Genomic DNA, 17,693 nt, shown 5'->3' with positions numbered 1-17,693 from the left:
GTCATGTCGCTGAGGTTTGCTGTGGGCCAGTTACTGATGAGTTACGTATCAAGGCAGGGTTGCCTCTTCGTCCACGTCCTCCTACTCCAAAAATAGCATAAGCGCCCTGATAGACACCAATCACGTTACCAGGGCTCCTGTATCAAACAATAACTTGGACAAGTCCATTGTAAATACTAATGATAAACCTAATTCGTTCAAATTGAATCCTGATGCTCCTGAATTCGTTATTAGTCGTGGAAAGTTCTTTTTAAATTATCCTATGGCCGCTGATAGTCCAAATATGGTCGGTAACGTTTTAGAAAATCTCGACGTTGATTTAATTGATTTTACTTCTCCTCTCGATCAAATTATGGATAAGCCAGTGGAGTCGAAGACTGATAAATTTGTGGATGCAGAGTCCAATTGGGAAACAAGCTCAGAAGCTTCGCAGCAAATTAAAAATCTAAAAAAATCAAAACCTAAAAATTCTATAAAAACTTTGAAATCAAAACTTAAAAAATCGATAACCCCGTCACGTAATACTAAAAATAAAATGAATAAAACTCAATTTAAATCTCCAACTCATAATTCTCTACTGGACTGTGACATTGAAGAACGGAAACCTGCTACAAAGTTTGAAAATGGCTCGGAGACATACAATACCCCTCTCGGTGATCTAAGGGAGGATACTAGCCCTTTATATGACTCAGAGATTGATGAGTATCGATCCGATTCGAGTGAAGACATTAATTATGCGCCAAAATTCACGATTCAAATGAATTCGGATAATAAACAAAGTACATTATTGCCAATGCTCAGTAATGATAATAAACTCGGCCGTATGACTCCTTCAGTCAGTCTTAAAGCTCCTTCAACAGCAAGTCGTATGATTGCCAATATTTCTATCGGTAAATATGAGCTTGAAGCATTACTGGACAGTGGAAATGAGCGCAGTTATATTCCTGAGATTGCCTAGGAACAAATCAAAAAATATCAATTGCAAGGCCTCACATCTGACCCCGCTAGGACTCATGGAGTAACTATGGCTAACTCCAAGTCCACGCAAACACGTGGTGGAGCTCCATTTAAAATTTAACTCAACGGTCACAATATCATCACTCGGTTAAGTGTTTTATCTGAATTGTCTACTCCAGTAATTCTTAGTCTCGATTTCTAGCAACTAGCAGATATTCAAATTAATTCCAAGGAGAATACTTAGAAATTAAATACAAGTAACGTCACTCATTCATTTTTCTCTCGGTCCGAGTTTACAAATCAAGCATCATTAAATGTACTGTCGTCAGCTGAACGCGTTAATCTTGGAAAATTTCTAGCAAAAGAATTTGAGAAAAATAAACAAGTCCAGTTGGGTCTAACACACGTAGTTCAACATTGTATTGAATCGACAGATGATACACCAGTACGTACAATGCCTTATCGTAGAAGTCCGCCAGTAATGAAAGCCATGCACGACAGAGTAGATGAATTGATTGCAAAGGGTTATATTCAGCCTTTAAATAGTGCTTGGGCCAGCTCACCGGTAATGGTGCCGAAAAAAAATAATCCTTGGCGCATGTGCATTGACTATTGACCACTGAACCAAGTAACGAAAAAGTCTGCTTATCCGTTACCGATCATACACCGCATTTTATCAAGTCTTCAAGGTGCTAAAGTAATTTCAGTACTCGATGTCTATGATGCTTTTCATCATTTCTTAGTTGAGCCAAATAGCCGTCTATATACAGCATTTTGTATGGATGGGCAAGGCTTATTTGAATGGATTCGAATGCCATTTGGTCTGACAAACGCACCCAGTACTTATCAAGAAATTTCTGACACTGTACGCTGAGGAATTATCGAGTCATTAAAAACACAATTTTCTCATATTTCAACAGAAAATAAAATTTTTGCATATCTCGACGACTGGATAATATTATAATTAGCGATGACTTAAAAGAGCATAAAATTCTTCTTAAGGCTGTTTTCGAAGGATTCCGCAAGGCTGGAATAAAAATGAATGAAGAGAAAAGTCATTTCGGTTGCTCTAAAGTTCATTTTCTGGGCTTTATAATTAATGAAGATGGTTTGAAACCCGATCCAGCTCGATTGGAACCGATTGCAGACTACAAACGACCCACTAACCATAAGGAATCGCGAAGATTTAATGGGTTAGTTAACTGGTACCATAAACATCTTAAAAATGTTGCTCAGGTTCAAGGTCCCTTGAACAAATTGACAAGTACTCGAGTTCCATGGGAATGGACAGATGTTGAAGAAAAAGCTTTTGTGGAAACGAAAGAAGTCTTATTAAAAGCTGCAACATTATCATTACCACGTCCAGACTTGCCCTATTGGTTATATATAGCTTATCTAGATGACATCAGCGTTATCACTCCGACGTTAGATAAGTATTTGGAAATATTAGAGGAAGTCCTAAAGCGATTACGAGAGGCAGGGTTAACTCTAAACTTCGAGAAGAGCAAATTCTGCTAATCGTAGGTTCGATTTTTGAGTTTCTCGTTAGACAAGAATCGATTGTGGCCAGACCCAAAGAAAATTGAGCCTATAGTGAAGTATCCGACACCGAAGAACGTTGAGCATGTCCGAAGATTCAATGGAATGATCAACTGGTATCATCGTCATCTTAAGAATGGCACCTTTGTAGCTGGTCCCCTATTTAGACTGACTCGTAAAAATACCTAATGGAAGTGGACTGAGGTCGAAGAAGCTTTATTTCAGGCACTGAAACAGGCCATAGTGGAGACACTAGTGATGAGTACGCCTGACTACTCTCTGCCATTTGTACTTTATACAGATGCGAATCAATCGGGATTGGGTGCAGTGCTGATTCAGCGTGATGATAATAATGAACGACTGATCGCGTGTGTCCTCAAATCATTAACTCCTGCTGAAGCCAACTATAGCTTTACGGAAAAAGAGTGCCTTGCTGTGGTGTGGGCAGTGAGAAAATTTCGTCCGTATCTGGAGGGATACATATTCACAGTTGTGACGGATCATTTAAGTCTTCGGTGGCTAATGAACACTCGAGGCCCCACAGGGAAATTTGCCAGATGAGCGTTGGAATTGTCTGAGTATTACATGCGTATTGAATACCGCTGAGGGTCGGAAAATGAGGCCCCAGATGCTCTGTTTCGCTGATTCGTGTATAAGGACATAGTAACGGACCTTAATGCGCTGGATGAGGGGACAGAAGACAACTGGTATACGGAGAAGTGTTAACTGCTGGAAGCAGATCCGAATGCGGTAGTTGGCTATCGATACGAAAATGGGCGATTGAACAAACGAGTATCTGCGCTAATGGAGAGTTTAATTGCCGATAGTGATGAGAGCTGAAAACTGGTAGTACTGCTACCAGAAGAAGAATAAATGGTGGGTATTACAACAGGCCCATGACCATCCTCAATCAGGCCATTTGAGAATCCGAAAAACCCAGGAACGTGTAAAGGTACGATATTATTCGCCGGGTATGTCCAAAGATATTCGTCATTACGTGCTGAAGTGCGAAACATGCATCGATGCAAAGCCGGTTCAGCAGAAGCCGCTGGGTTTAATGAAAGCCAAAGCCCTAATAGAACTGTGGGAAGTAATGGCCGCAGATACCATGTCGTTCACTCGTTCAAAATCTGGATTTGCGTATTTGATAATCTTTGAAGATTTGTACACACAGTGGATTAAGTGTGTTCCGGTAAGGGCAGCAAATGGTAAAACAGTGACTAGCAGTTTTAAACAAGCGATTTTGAACCGGTGGGGAACGCCAAAGGTGTTTTGGACCGATAACGGTCAGGAATACATCATTAAAGATGTGCAAGCCGTTATCGAAGAATGTGGTATACAACACATGACTACACCGCCATACCACGCACAAGGCAACCCAGTAGAACGTGTAAATCGGAACGTCAAAACGATGATAATGAGTTACTTGGAGGACGACCATCGGGAATGGGATAAGTACATCTATAAGTTCCACTTTGCATACAACACAGCTAATCAAGAAAGCTTGGGAGTGAGTCCAGCTTTTTTCAACTTTAGTCGAGATCCGTGTCCAATGAGATGCTATAGACATGACAACGATGGGATCCAACTCGAGGCTGATGTGGATCAATCATCCTGGATAGCATGGATGGATCGAATGGTAGAGCTGAGGGATGTGGTCAACCAGAACATCCGTCGGGCTCGGAACGCTATGCAAAGTATTATAATAAAACTCGCCGAGTGGGGGTATTTGTGGTCGGGGATGTTGTATATCGTCAAAATAAAGTATTGTCGAAGAAAAGTGATCAATTGGTTGGTAAATTACTTCCACGGTTTGTCGGACCATTGGTGGTAGACAGGGTGGTCACACCGGTGAGTGTGAAGCCAGAAACGCTCGATGGTAAGCTCGTGGGTCGAAGTCATATCAAATTAATAAAATTTTTCAAACGTGCTGAGAACGTGGTACAAGCGGCTGAGAGTTCGATTGCTTTAGCGTCCATGAACGCGGTGTCGATAGTCGTATAACGATTCTTTATCTTTCTCTATGTCTTTCTATTGCTTCTGCTACTCTGACTACTGCTTACGCTTGAATATCTATCATCAACCATGGGTGTGTAATGTAGAGAATGGTATATAATTTCAGCAATGGCGGCTTCACGTAACTTCATACACGAGGGGGATTGCTGCAGAGATGATGACCGGGGAGAAAAAGGCGGCTGAGGAGGCCAGAAAGAAGGCTCTCCTGCAGCAAGTTCAGAGGAACTGCACGACACCAGGGACCTTTTAATGGAAGACGGAGATTGAGTTGACCTTCCACCAGCTGCTGTCAGCATGAAAGCGCCAGTGGGCTGACCGTGTCACACCCGTTGGCTATGCGCGATGCTACTCATGGAAGCATCCCGCCCGCAATTGTACTAACCCACCAGCGAAGTTGAAGCCATTCTGTGACGAATGTGTGGGGTTTTTCGACACAGACATTTGCTATGGTCCCTACGGGCGGGCTCGTTCAGCAGTTAGAGACTTTTGTATGGTCTGCTGCTGCAAGAGAATGGTAGAGCATCGTTGCCGTCAACGTTGGCGCCCGGTAAACGAGCAGTTGTGAGCGTTGCCACGTCTTCCCAAGTTCACTTGGGATTCAGCAGTAATTCGCAAGTACCCGCTGGACGAGTAGGACGTGCGGGCTCAGGAACTCACCAAGACGTTGCAAGCAGTGACAGGGCCTGCGCAGGCCTTATCAGTGATGATCTAGGGAGCTAAGCTCCAGTGAACATTCAGTTCCTTTCATTTACTTTATTTTTGTTGTTGGCTCAGTAGCTACAGTTTTTTTCTTCTTTTACTTATTTTATCATTTTGTGTATTATGAGTTATTCATATGCTTCGTTGGTTGACACGAGTGACTTTGGTGTCACTTTCCGCTGGACGTAAAAGCTTTGAGCTGTAATTTTACACCGTTATTAAAGTGGCCTTCATTTTTCATAATCATGCATCATCTCCATTGTAATTACTTTTCCTAGCCCTCACATTCGGCAAGAAAGAGGAGGTAAGTGAGATATCACATTTGAGTTGAGAAACAAGCCAATGGATGCGAAGACTGTTGTTGTCTTGGCCAAAGGTCTTGCAGAGGGCTAAAACCGGCCTGGTGGGGGGAGGGAGAGTGTCACGATATTTACAAGTCGCAGCAGTCTCGCATTAAGCCGGTGGGCAACAGATGGCAGCACACGCTGATGACACGTCTCATTATAGGGGTCATTCCACCAAATAAAGTTATGTTTACGGGGCGACCCTCGTCGATTTGATTCCAACTTTGTGGAGTCTTTCCATGTATTTAAAAAAAAATTCTCTGAAAATTTGAGCCTTTAATATGCAGCAGTTTCAAAGTTATGATTTTTTCAATTTTTTAAAAATTTTTGTTTTTAACTTTTTCATTACTTTTTTTGAAGGAAACAGTTTTTTTAAAAAAATGAGCGCATAATAGTTTTTCGTAGGAAAAATTCTCAGCTTTCTAACGAAAATATCCATTTTTAACTTCCCGCTACGAAAATCGACGATTTTCAAAAATTTCGGGAAGTTATTGTTTTCACCCCGATTTTCGAAAATCGAGTTTTCATCAAATGCCGACGTTTTGAGGTCCTAGGAAGCTATTCTAACTATTTTCAGAATGATGTCCGAGTGTGTGTATGTATGTGTGTGTGTGTGTGTATGTATGTATGTAAACTCTTTGTAACTTTTGAACTAATGAATCGATTTGGATGGTTGAGGTGGCAATCGAAAGAGCTTGTTGGCCATCAACTTTTTTGAAAATTTCAAATGATTTGATCAAATAGACTCGAAAATATTTGCGAATTACGAAAAAAAAAAAATTTTTTTTTTAGTTTTTTATTGATTTCTCAAAAACGACTTATACGATCGACTTCAAAATAATCAGCTCTAGAATTCAATAAAACGCGCCGATTGCCACGTTAACTATCAAAATCGATTGATTAGTTCAAAAGATATCGGCGTTGAAAAGTTCAAAAAATAACATTTTATGTTATTTTTTCCGGATTAATCATAATATAACTTACTAAAATGTGCCTGATATCATACCAACTCATCTTTTTTATGGTTTCTTTTGATCATATAATGTCATCGAACTTGGTTTTTAGTTTAAATCATATTATCAACAAAAAAATCGATAAAACCTAGTTTTTAATATTTTTATCGGATATTTCATATTTTATTGTTTCTGACATGAGTCAAAATTTATTTAAATCTTGATTTTGATCCCCGACATTGATTTCTGCCTCAATACACTTATTTTACTGAACAAAATTAGGATCTAAATTTTAAAAACCGCTTCATTGATGATTTTCGATTCTTAAATTTTCAAACTTCAGCATAACAGGTAACTTGTTAGAGCTTGAAAAGATATTAAAAAAACAATTGCGTGCGATAGCATTTTCGAGCTCGTAGAGCTCGTAAATATATCTACACTAATGTTTTCGAGCTCTTTGAGGTCAAAAACAGCGGGAAGTTTTGGGGCTGGCCCGCAGGGTCAACCGACGCCCAGATTTTTTTTTCAAGTTACAGAAGACCCTTTAAAATTCGTATAAAATAAGAAAAACGATTTTTAGGATTGTGCGGCGCTTGATACATCTAATTTGATATTTTTTCTGAAAGCTGAGATCTTTTACCACGGTTATGTCCACCGCTTAATTTTACATTAATCATCCGGGTTTTCTCCCTTTGGTAGCGATAAAAAAATCTAGACGAGCGATTTGGAGGTTGTGGACAACATTAAAGAATACGAGGAAGAGGTATCTTCCTATAATTCATTATTTATGGTGGATCTTTTGCAAAGTAAAAACCCAAACTTCTCCGAAGAGACTGGTGATCTTGCCAGTCGAACCCGTTATCTTATGAAAGAATAGAATGTAAATCTTTCACCTACCTTTCGATGTTTCTTTCTTTCTAGTCACGGCAGGTTAGATTTCTCCAGAACGTTGCAGCTCACTCAGCTTCCTCTTGTAGGATCTGGTTGGATGGGCGCGGTTGGGGTAGTAGGATGTAAACTTATGTGCTACTCTCGAATGAAACTCGGAAGGCTGAACTTATGATTTTGACTTATTATTACTGATTCAGCTACAATTCACGTGTACACTGAATCCTTTACACAAATTTTAAACAATTGATATTGTCACGATATTTTAATATCGCGGCAGTCTCGCATCAGGTCGGTGAGCAACAGAGGGCAGCACACGCTGCTCACACGTCTCATCCAACATTGTATTATGATTATTGTTTGTTCATTTATAAGATTTTATTTAATTATTGTATTAATAATACTTCATTGATTTCTTAGGTGTGAATTGTGTTTAAATCAGGAGATTTTACTGAGTAAGTTAAGCATATATTTGGATTTATTAGCGCTGGGGAGAATAGTTGCGCATTTCATTTGTGTGTTTACGATTATTTTGAATTGGTTGGCGCATGCGCGTCAACGCAACGTTGGCATCCGTAGATTTATTTATTATAAATAAATCTACTAGTTTTATGAATAAATCATTGGTTGGTTTAGCAGTAAATAATATTAAGAATTAATTAGGGAAAGTACAATTGGTCATTTAGCGTCGGGAACTTGGTAAATTACACGGCCACAGTTATGTAGTACGTTGGTGGTACTGTACAATATAACATGCGACAGTTGTATATTTCCATTGGGTGAAGTGAGATATACGACGAAATGGCGTCGGCCTAGGTGCTGGCGTGAGATTCACGTGCTGCCATGGTCAGACGTGGGATAATCTCTGTAAGAGTAGCGTGTGTGCTCTGTTACATTAAATTAATTATACATTTGTCGCCATTTGGTATTTCGTGTAAATAATATACACCCATTGGCATTAGTTGAGCATTTGTTAAATTGCATAAAGGAAAATACATTTACCGTATTAGCGTGCAACCACGGGAGTTGAATAATACGTAAACTGTAAGTACTTTTTGGCTAATACATTGGCGTGTAATTTTGGTTCCCGAGTTGGTGATCATTTGTATATAGCATAAGAGTAAGAGAGACAGAGAATTCTGAGTATCAGTAACTGGTCATAAGCATATAGTGAAATGCGTGAATATTATACCCAGTGAACACAAATACAGTCAGTGAAATTATTTAATATTTGAGTATTATTTATGAATTATTATTGATTTGATTTATTAATTATTATTCAACGGAATATTGCTTACGAATTAGTATTATTTAGCGTATTGATTATTCCTAACTTGAATTATTAATTATTATTTATTTGAATATTGATTATGAATTATTATTACTTTGCGTATTAAGTATTATTAAATTGAGTTATTAATTATTGTTAATTTGAATTATTATTATATTTATTTGTGAGTTGATTCATCAAATAATTATTTTATTATTTGCGTTCAAAACAGAATTAGTTTGAAATACTGTAAATTCACCATTGGAATTTACTGGGAAGTTGTATTGGGAAATACTTCAAATTCTTATCCAAGATTATTTATCTATTATTTTTTTAATTTACATTTGTTTATGTTCACGTGTGAGTGAGACTATTAATTATTAATAGCTATATGTTTTACAATACATTTATTGTTTATGCAATAGTATTATTATTTGAATTAAGTTTATATGCGCATACTATTACTATTATTTTTTTGTAAGTGATTTATTATTGTTTTTTTGGACATTATTTATGTGAGTATGCGTTATATATTGACTGATTATTTTAAGTAATTGATGGATAATTAAAGCAAATGGTCATCAACCCGGTATTTATTTAATTTTATTATTTTAATTACTACTATCTTTCTTGCTATCCTTTTTCCTAAATCTGAAATCGCTATCCTGTCATTTTATTTTATTTTCATTTTCATTTTTTCCGTTGTGTTATTTCGAGTTAATTTTGTTCGTGGGGCACACGAACTGGCGCCCAACTAGGTTTTCTAACCCAGCCTGAGCAGAGCAGCCAGTCCAGGGAGGTTCAAGACATCTCCAGGTGGGATATTTGGTTCTGGGTTTATTTTATTTTCAGTTTTCGACCAACGGAGAGCCATAACGGCTATTGAGCGCCAACTACACTCCGCCGTGGGACGCGCGAAATAGAAGAGAACGTTATAATATTATTAGAATATTTATTATTCACGGATATTTTTATAAGATTATTGTTTTATGTTTAATGCGTCTTTTTTACTCACCCGGAATCGCAAATACACGTGATTTGCGTCACTATTTCAATTGGACCAGAAGTTTCTATTAATCTTTGAGGATTTTTAAAAGATAAAGAGGTCAATTATTGCTTTTTCAACGCCTAAGCGGAATCCTGCAATAATTGACTGCAAAAAGATGTTAATTTTAGAATGCCTTATTGATTATTCAACGCTGAAGCGGATTCCAGCAATAAGGTTTGAATAAAAAATATTAAAGATCCTCTTATTGACCTCTCAACGCCTGGGACAGAATCCTGCAATAAGAGTGCACGAAAGTTCGACGTTCGAATATTTGCGGACCGTAAGTTATATGAACCGACTAGCCATGAGCTATGGGTACTCAGGCTTTTTATAAACTTTGACTTGGCGATTGATGGGGAATTTTTAATTATTGTCATTGGTGGAAGGTGACGACAGTTTATTAATTGTTCGTTCAACTTATTGCAGTTATCCTTCCACTATTCTTTGTCGCATACAAAGCTGGAAAATGCTGACGCTGCGTTTTCGAGCGCTTTTGGAAAGAGGAGCTCTGTAATAATTATTTTTGAATAATTATTAGAAAAAAAAAAAAATTATTTGGACATAACACCACAAAATATGTAATTTTCACGATGTGTATATTATTTGTTTGAACAAAGTTAAATGAAATATACACTGTCTATGATTAAAACACTTTAATTCTTAACTTCTTTGAAGATCTTGATACATTTTTAACATAAATATATCCTAGGCTATCAACAACGGGTGAGAAAAGGTGTACTGCTTGTGTTTCTTTCACCGTATTCGACTCTAAGTATCGTACGTCAGAAACATACATTTTCTATAAAAAGTCATTACTCCTTGATTAAAAAAAATGATTCCAAACGATTTGTAATGTTAAATGCCTACAAAAAAGGTGATTAAAAAGTATTCAATGTATTCAAAAGCGTTAAAATGTATTCAAATTTTTTTTCCAATCGTTTTAAATCGTTTCTTTTACTAAGAGTTGGTTATAAAAGTGAAATCAACACCGGTAAAATATTGAATAGCCTAGATGCATAAATCTTGCAGTGTGAGGAAATGTTTTCTGATATGTGTCTGCAGTAAAGCTGTGACAACGAAAATTATAAAACTATTTTTCATGATAGCCTTAAAGCTTCAAGTTTCGAGATTAGTGATTTGAACTTTGATTCTTGCGTTTTGTTCAAAAATGAGTTCAGGCTATTGATGTTATCTGCCTTAATGACAGTTCTAACTTTGTCATCGTTCCATAGAAATTTGTGTAAATAATAAATAGTATTTATGGTTTCTGTTTAATTATAAATTGCAAATCGTAAGGTACACGTACACTTATGGTTGATCACACCATTGATCTTTAATAAACTTCATTCTAACTGGCTGCTGCAACTGAAACTAATTTTCAATGCAGGTAATCTTAAAAAAAATTGTGTGAAACACGAGATGTAACACGACTTCAGATTGCAGTTATTGTCAGCTTTTGCCTACGGCTTGGGCAGCCTACTTCACTCTCGTATGATATCGTTTTGGTTCATTTCTTGCCACACAATGAACCATTGCAGTTTGATAAAACTATAAAATCAATGACTTGTATTTAAATAATTATTGATTTTGTTTATACAAAAAAATATATACATCGTGAAAATTACATATTTTGTGGAGAAAGATCTCAGCTTTCAGAAAAAAATATCAAATTAGAAGTATCAAGCGCCGCACAGTCATAAAAATCGTTTTTCCTGTTTTAAACAAATTTTAAATGGTCTTCAGTAACTTAAAATAAAAAATTGATATTTTCGTTAAAAAGCTGAGAATTTTTCTTACGAAAAACTATTATGTGCTCATTTTTTCAAAAAAATTGTTTCCTTCAAAAAAAGTAACGAAAAAGTTGAAAACAAAATTTTTTTAAAATTCAAAAAATTATAACTTTGAAACTGCTGCATATTAAAGGCTCAAATTTTCAGAGAATTTTTTTTTAAATATATGAAAAGATTCTACAAAGTTTGAATCCAATCAATAAGGGTCGCCCCGTAAAAATAACTTTATTTGGTGGAATGACCGATATATATTATTATGATTATCTTGATTACACGTACGATTTTGATTTAAATACTATGTCTATATTATATAATTGATTTCTTAGGTATAAATTGTGTTGAACTCAGGAAAATTTACTGATTAATTTGAGCATATAATTGGATTTTTAGTGCTGGGAAAATAATTGGGCATTTCATTTATATGCTTATGATTATTTTAATTGGGTGGCGCATGCGCGTCAACGCAACAGTTGGCATCAGTAAATTGATGTATTACAAATAAATTCAGAAGTTTCGTGAATAAATCATCGGTTAATTTATCTTTCAATCGTATTAATAATCAATTATAGAATAGACAATTGATCATTTAACGTCGGAAACGGGCTAAATTATATAATTCAAATCATGTATTTTGATGGTGATACTGTTCAAAATTAACATGTGTCAGGTATAAGTCTTCATAGGTTTAACTGAGACAGATGAGTAAAATGGCGCCGGTCAGATGTGAATAATCTATTGTGAAAGCAGGATGTGTGCGTGTTGCCATAAGAATTAATTAAGACGCGATTTGGTGGTGTTAAGTAGTTGAGTTTATGCAATTTGGCTGATTGTTTTTGGTAAAATCCGTAACAAAATACATTTCTGTGGTGTTGATTGTTCAATCAGAGGAGTTGTTTGTGATTAATAATTCACAACAAAAACTGTAAGTACCTTTGTGCTATATACATTGGTGTGTATTCGTTTTCCGCATTGGTGGCCATTTGTTTATCTCAAAAGAGAAAGAGATAGTAAATCTTGAGTATTAATGTTTTCTATACGCATATGATGAAATGCGTAATTATTGAACCCAGTGGATAGTGAATCACTGAGTAAAATTAATTAGTATTATTTATTATTGCAAAATAGTGATTGTGTTAAATATTTGCTTATTGTTCAGTATTATTTATACGTATTAGATAGTTTCGCAGCTTTCCAATGATCTACATTGTAATTGGTATTGAACTGACTTGAATAATTAACAGCGTATTTTATATCTGGTCTAGTAGTTTTCGCAGAATACTACAACGCTCCGATCAAGCTCTGGTACGGACACTTATTCATTTCTGACTCACTCACACGTTCTGCTTTTACTTAATTACGTTTAGCCTCAATGGATGTGTTCATCGGCTACACTCTTCCATCCCAAAACGTTTAAGTACGGCCCTGGTATACTGTCTCTGTTTCAAGAACACACGTGACTTTTCGTCCCGCTCAAACTCGATACCTATACAACTTTTTGCTATTCTGAGATCTTTAGTCTCAATGACCTTGATAACGCTTTCTTTATTTCACCTATCCAGGCCTTGTCGTCGCTAGCTTATAATATATCTACGTATATTATTATATACATTATTCTGTCACCTTTCAATAACAAACAAAAATTTGTCCTGTGGCACTGCAAAAAATCCTAATATATGTAATCTATCTACTAATTTTCTATGCTACTCAGCTCCGGCTTGACGCAACTCATACAATGATTTTTTCAGAGCACACATACTGTCACTCCCCGCTTTCAAGCCTTCTCTCCAGCAGTTTGCGGTTTCTATTATTTTTTCGTCCCGTATTACTTTCTTACGTAAACCGATGAGCTCACCAGCACTTATCTTTTCAATTATTTCACACATACATTTGAGCACTTCCATGTATACACTTTTCCGCAATTCAACATTTAAATACGCAGTCACTATGTCCATCTGGTAAATTTCCAGATCGTATTCCACTGCTATCGCCACCATGATCATCACTGACGTTGATTTCACTGCTGGTAAAATTGTTTCTGTGAAATCTTCTGTTACGAAAAATACGTAACGATTTCCGATTACTTTTCTATTCTTGGGTCTCTTTTCGATTTCTCATGTCTTGTTCTTTACCTGGGCTAGCATTACTTCTTCTAATGCTATCTTCCACGAGTCCACATTTTCTGTCTTTCTCGCCTGTTTCCAAATAGTCGGATTTTCTGTCACTGTTAGATAAGCAAATACATCTTCGTCCATCGCATTATCTTCTGTTCCTTCGTTGTCTTCTTTGCTAGCAGCTCCGTAGTTTTTCCCGCTTTGTTCGTCCGGTACTGTGACATATGCTTTCCTCAGTCTTCCTACCGATCTGCTTTGCTGTTCTATTGGGGGGTATGAGGTGCTGTCAATCTTCTCCGAATGCTATTGTTCCATAGATATTAGTTGAACTCCCCGTTAGAATACTCCTTTACGATGTCTGATTGTAACGTCTTTATCCTTTTCCCAGTCTGGTTTTCCATCTCATTTTTATATTTCTTAAACTTCTCCAGAACTTCAGATTTATTCTTCATTAAGTATATTGACACCATCTTGACTGATCATCAATGAAAGTGACGAAATAAACTATTTCTAATAATTTCTGAGTTCTCTGTTCACTGGTCTTAGGAAAAGGTAATCTGGTCTTTTTTTCTTGGATACACACCTCACACTCTGATAAATTTTCACTGTCGCTTATTTCCAAGCAATACACCAATTTAATTTTGGCCATGAGTTTCAGGTCTCGCTCGTTCACATACCCTAACTTTTCATGCCATTTATTTATACTTAGCTTTTTACTAGTTTTAGGATTGTTAACACTGTCTTCAATGTCATTTATGAAGTACAGATTCCCGCGGCTCTGAGCGCGCATAATCACATCATTGTTTTTATTTATCACCACCACTTCAGTTTTCCTGAAGGTCACTGTATGTCCAAAGTCTGTAGCACGTGCCACCGAGAATAAATTTGTTCTCAAATCTGGTACGTATGACACGTTCTTAAACCCGATGTCCGATTGTCTCTTACCGGTCGAGACTTTCATTGGAACGTTTCCTGTTCCCAATATTCTAGTGTTTTTGTCAGTTACCAGGCTCAACTCTGCACATTTAGGCTTAAACTCATTTAATTTATTTTTGCTATTACACAAATGACTGGTCTCACGACTGTCTATACGCCAACGCGTATTACCACTACTACTGTACATGGCTTGTTCACTGGTACTTAACGATGACACATTTGTATTTCTTGCACTGTTGTACTCTCTTATGACACTTAAAACATTTGACTTCCCGCCGAAAATTCTCATCCCGATAACTCGACGCGTTTGGCTTTCTACCATGTTGTCCTCGTTGTCTCTTTTGGTTGTACCTCAAGAACATTGCTCCTTGTGCTGGTTCAACATGTTGTTCTGCATGTCCCTTCTGGTATTCTAGAATTTTGACCCTGAGCTCGTCCAGTAATGGTAACTCCTTCTGTGTTTCGATCGATGTCTTAAATATTGTGTAATTTTCTGGTAAGCTATTCAGCAACAAGATTAGAAACATATCATTGGTTATCTTCAGCTTCACCTCTCGCAGTCTTTCCACTGTCTCTGTAAGCTCGGTGATATGTTTCCTCACATCACCCCCCTCTGTCATCTTCGACAAAGCCAGCTTTTTCAACAGGTACACTTTTCACGCCAGTACCCCAGATTCATACGTCGCCTTGATCTTACTCAAGATTTTCTTCAACGTTTCCAAATCATCATACGCTGCTGCTTCATCTGTTCCCAACTCTATCAAAAGATCTGCCATCGCCCTTCAGTCTTTTTTTACCCACGCTGCAATTTCTTTTGGCCCTGGCGATGGTTTAGATTTTTCACCAATGACCAACTTCCACGTTTCATGACTCATTAGAATACCTTTCATCTGTGTTCTCCAAGACCTGTAATTTTCCTTGGTAGAGGGATCTATTTTTATTGAAAAAGCCATTCATCACTTAACAACCTCAAATCGACACTATCAACTTTTATGCTAATCACAGCTCACATTGGTTTTCCCACCAAATTGTTCAAGCTCCTACACCTAGTGTCTCACAATGACGAATTCTACACCACTGCACGCTATCGAAACTTCTCGATGCTCCTTGTGCGTTTTTTACGTGCTTCTAATTAATTTCTTTATTTATTGATAACGACTTCAATTTTTTGCTATTCAACTTTATCTGGCGCAGCCTGGGTTATCTGAGTTAACTGGGCCTATAACCTGATAATAATGACTAGCGGGTTATTAACAAATAACAAATATATTCGTGGTGATAATGTTAAATATATTACACGTTAAGATCACATTGTATATATGTATAATATACACGTTCATCTAGGATAGTATACTGATAGGAACTAACACTAAAGTAAAATGGACAATGGCCATTAGTATATGCTAATACAGTCTGAAAAATTCAGGAATATACTAGTGTTATGACCCATGCGCCGCAACATAATAACGAACTAAAAAATATTTTAATTATTAGTTGTGAGTAACTTTAATCAGAAAGTTAGAATATTTATTACTTAAGCTTAATCTAATTCAAAAATCAATAATTATTAATTAAATAAAACTATAATAATGAGTTATTTGAATATTTAATAATTGATTAGTAGATGTTTTCATTTAACAATAATAATCAATCATGAACGATTGCACAGAGAAATTCACTAACAGTGCCCCAAAGTTGCAAACCGATAATCGGCTAGTCATAAGTAGCCGTTCATTGGCCAGTGACCAGTAATGCCATAACATATAAATTTAAAAATTTGAATAGGAACTTACTTCGATTGGACTTGGCTATTTGGAGAAAAAATAAAATTGCAGCTGGTAATTAACCAAATTTTGGCCATTACTGATCGCCAATGCTTGGCCGATGGCAGTCAGACATCAGCCAACCTACGGTAATTTTTCAACTGACGGTGACTTTCTATGGGTAAAGTAATAGAATGAATTTGTAATTAACAAATAGTTTGTAATTATAAGCTGAGATTACTGACAACAACAAATGCTAACTTTAAAATAGGACGATATCGTTATACTAAACACTATGTGTTCTAAAAACTAATCGACTTCTTAAGTACACAAATTCGTTTGTTACTATAACAAATTAATTCGTTACCTTAAGCTAATTATGTTTATCATTACAATTAATTCTTTCGTTGTCGTTTTATGATGGTAAGACTCTTTTTTTCCGTGTAGTTATAATAATAAATATTTCGAATTTCAAGCATGAAGTTCGTTAAGATCAAAGATGTGAAAAATAGAATTTTTTACGTCCCTGCGGACCTCTATAAAAGTTCTTTCTGAAAAAATTGACGATATCCAGTTTCTTTTCACAAAGCAAATATTTGCTTTAAATTTTAAGTCTATAGGTCTCTTGGCTCAGAAACGGAGAAATTCCAATTCTAGACAACCTCGCAAACTCTTCTAAGAGTAAATTGTCCATAAAAAATTGTAAGTATTGATTCCTTCATATCGTAGCTATAATTAATTCCTAATACCAATATTTCAAATTTTTTACCCAAAATAATTTTTGTTAATATTATTCATTTCATCATTTAAAATTTCAAATTCTTAGATCCTCTGACCGTAAATCGGATGAAGTTAAATTTTTGACTTTATTACAAATCGCTGTAAGAGTCGATTTTCTACAAAAAAAAAAAAAAAAAAAAACAAAAAGAAAGGCCATTTGGCAGCTGAAATGGAAGCAAATTTCTCATTTTTTGATTATTTTTACCTTCCAAGTAACAGTTAATTACGAAATGCAATTTTTTTTGACATTCTTAAAAAATTCTTGAGACAATAGAACAAAAAAATCGACACTATTTTAAATTTAATGCCAAAAGTTGAAGCTAACTAAATGAGCTTCAGAGGAATTTATAATGATAACACTTTATGAGTTTTGGTTTGAAATTATATAAAGATACCTATATATATATATATACTTAGACTTTTGGACCCATGGTATTTCAGCTCCTATTCGATAAAGTATAATAGATTATGGTTTTATTCCTTGAAAATTCTGCCATAAGGACAAAGGCAATGGTTTGCTTTAAATGAAATCCACTAATAAAATGATCAGAGATTGAAATTTGACTGTCATATATTGAAGTGTCATATTTGGAATTCTT

General features: G+C 36.1%; 1 protein-coding gene across 1 annotated transcript; it reads left to right on the top strand.

Annotated features, from left to right (window-relative positions):
• The first annotated feature begins 1,411 nt into the window (after positions 1–1,411).
• Positions 1,412–11,846, top strand: LOC128667447 (uncharacterized). The gene is made up of 5 exons (XM_053737402.1): positions 1,412–1,522; positions 1,960–2,433; positions 2,692–2,943; positions 3,347–4,221; positions 11,831–11,846. Exons 1-5 carry the CDS (start codon positions 1,412–1,414, stop codon positions 11,844–11,846), a joined length of 1,728 nt encoding a protein of 575 aa, XP_053593377.1.
• The last annotated feature ends 5,847 nt before the right edge of the window (positions 11,847–17,693 follow it).

The sequence above is a fragment of the Microplitis demolitor genome, chromosome 3, assembly GCF_026212275.2.
Source record: "Microplitis demolitor isolate Queensland-Clemson2020A chromosome 3, iyMicDemo2.1a, whole genome shotgun sequence".
Classification (NCBI taxonomy): Eukaryota; Metazoa; Arthropoda; class Insecta; order Hymenoptera; family Braconidae; genus Microplitis; species Microplitis demolitor.
The sequence above is the reverse complement of the archived record's forward strand: the minus strand, read 5'-3'. Positions and strand labels throughout refer to the sequence as shown.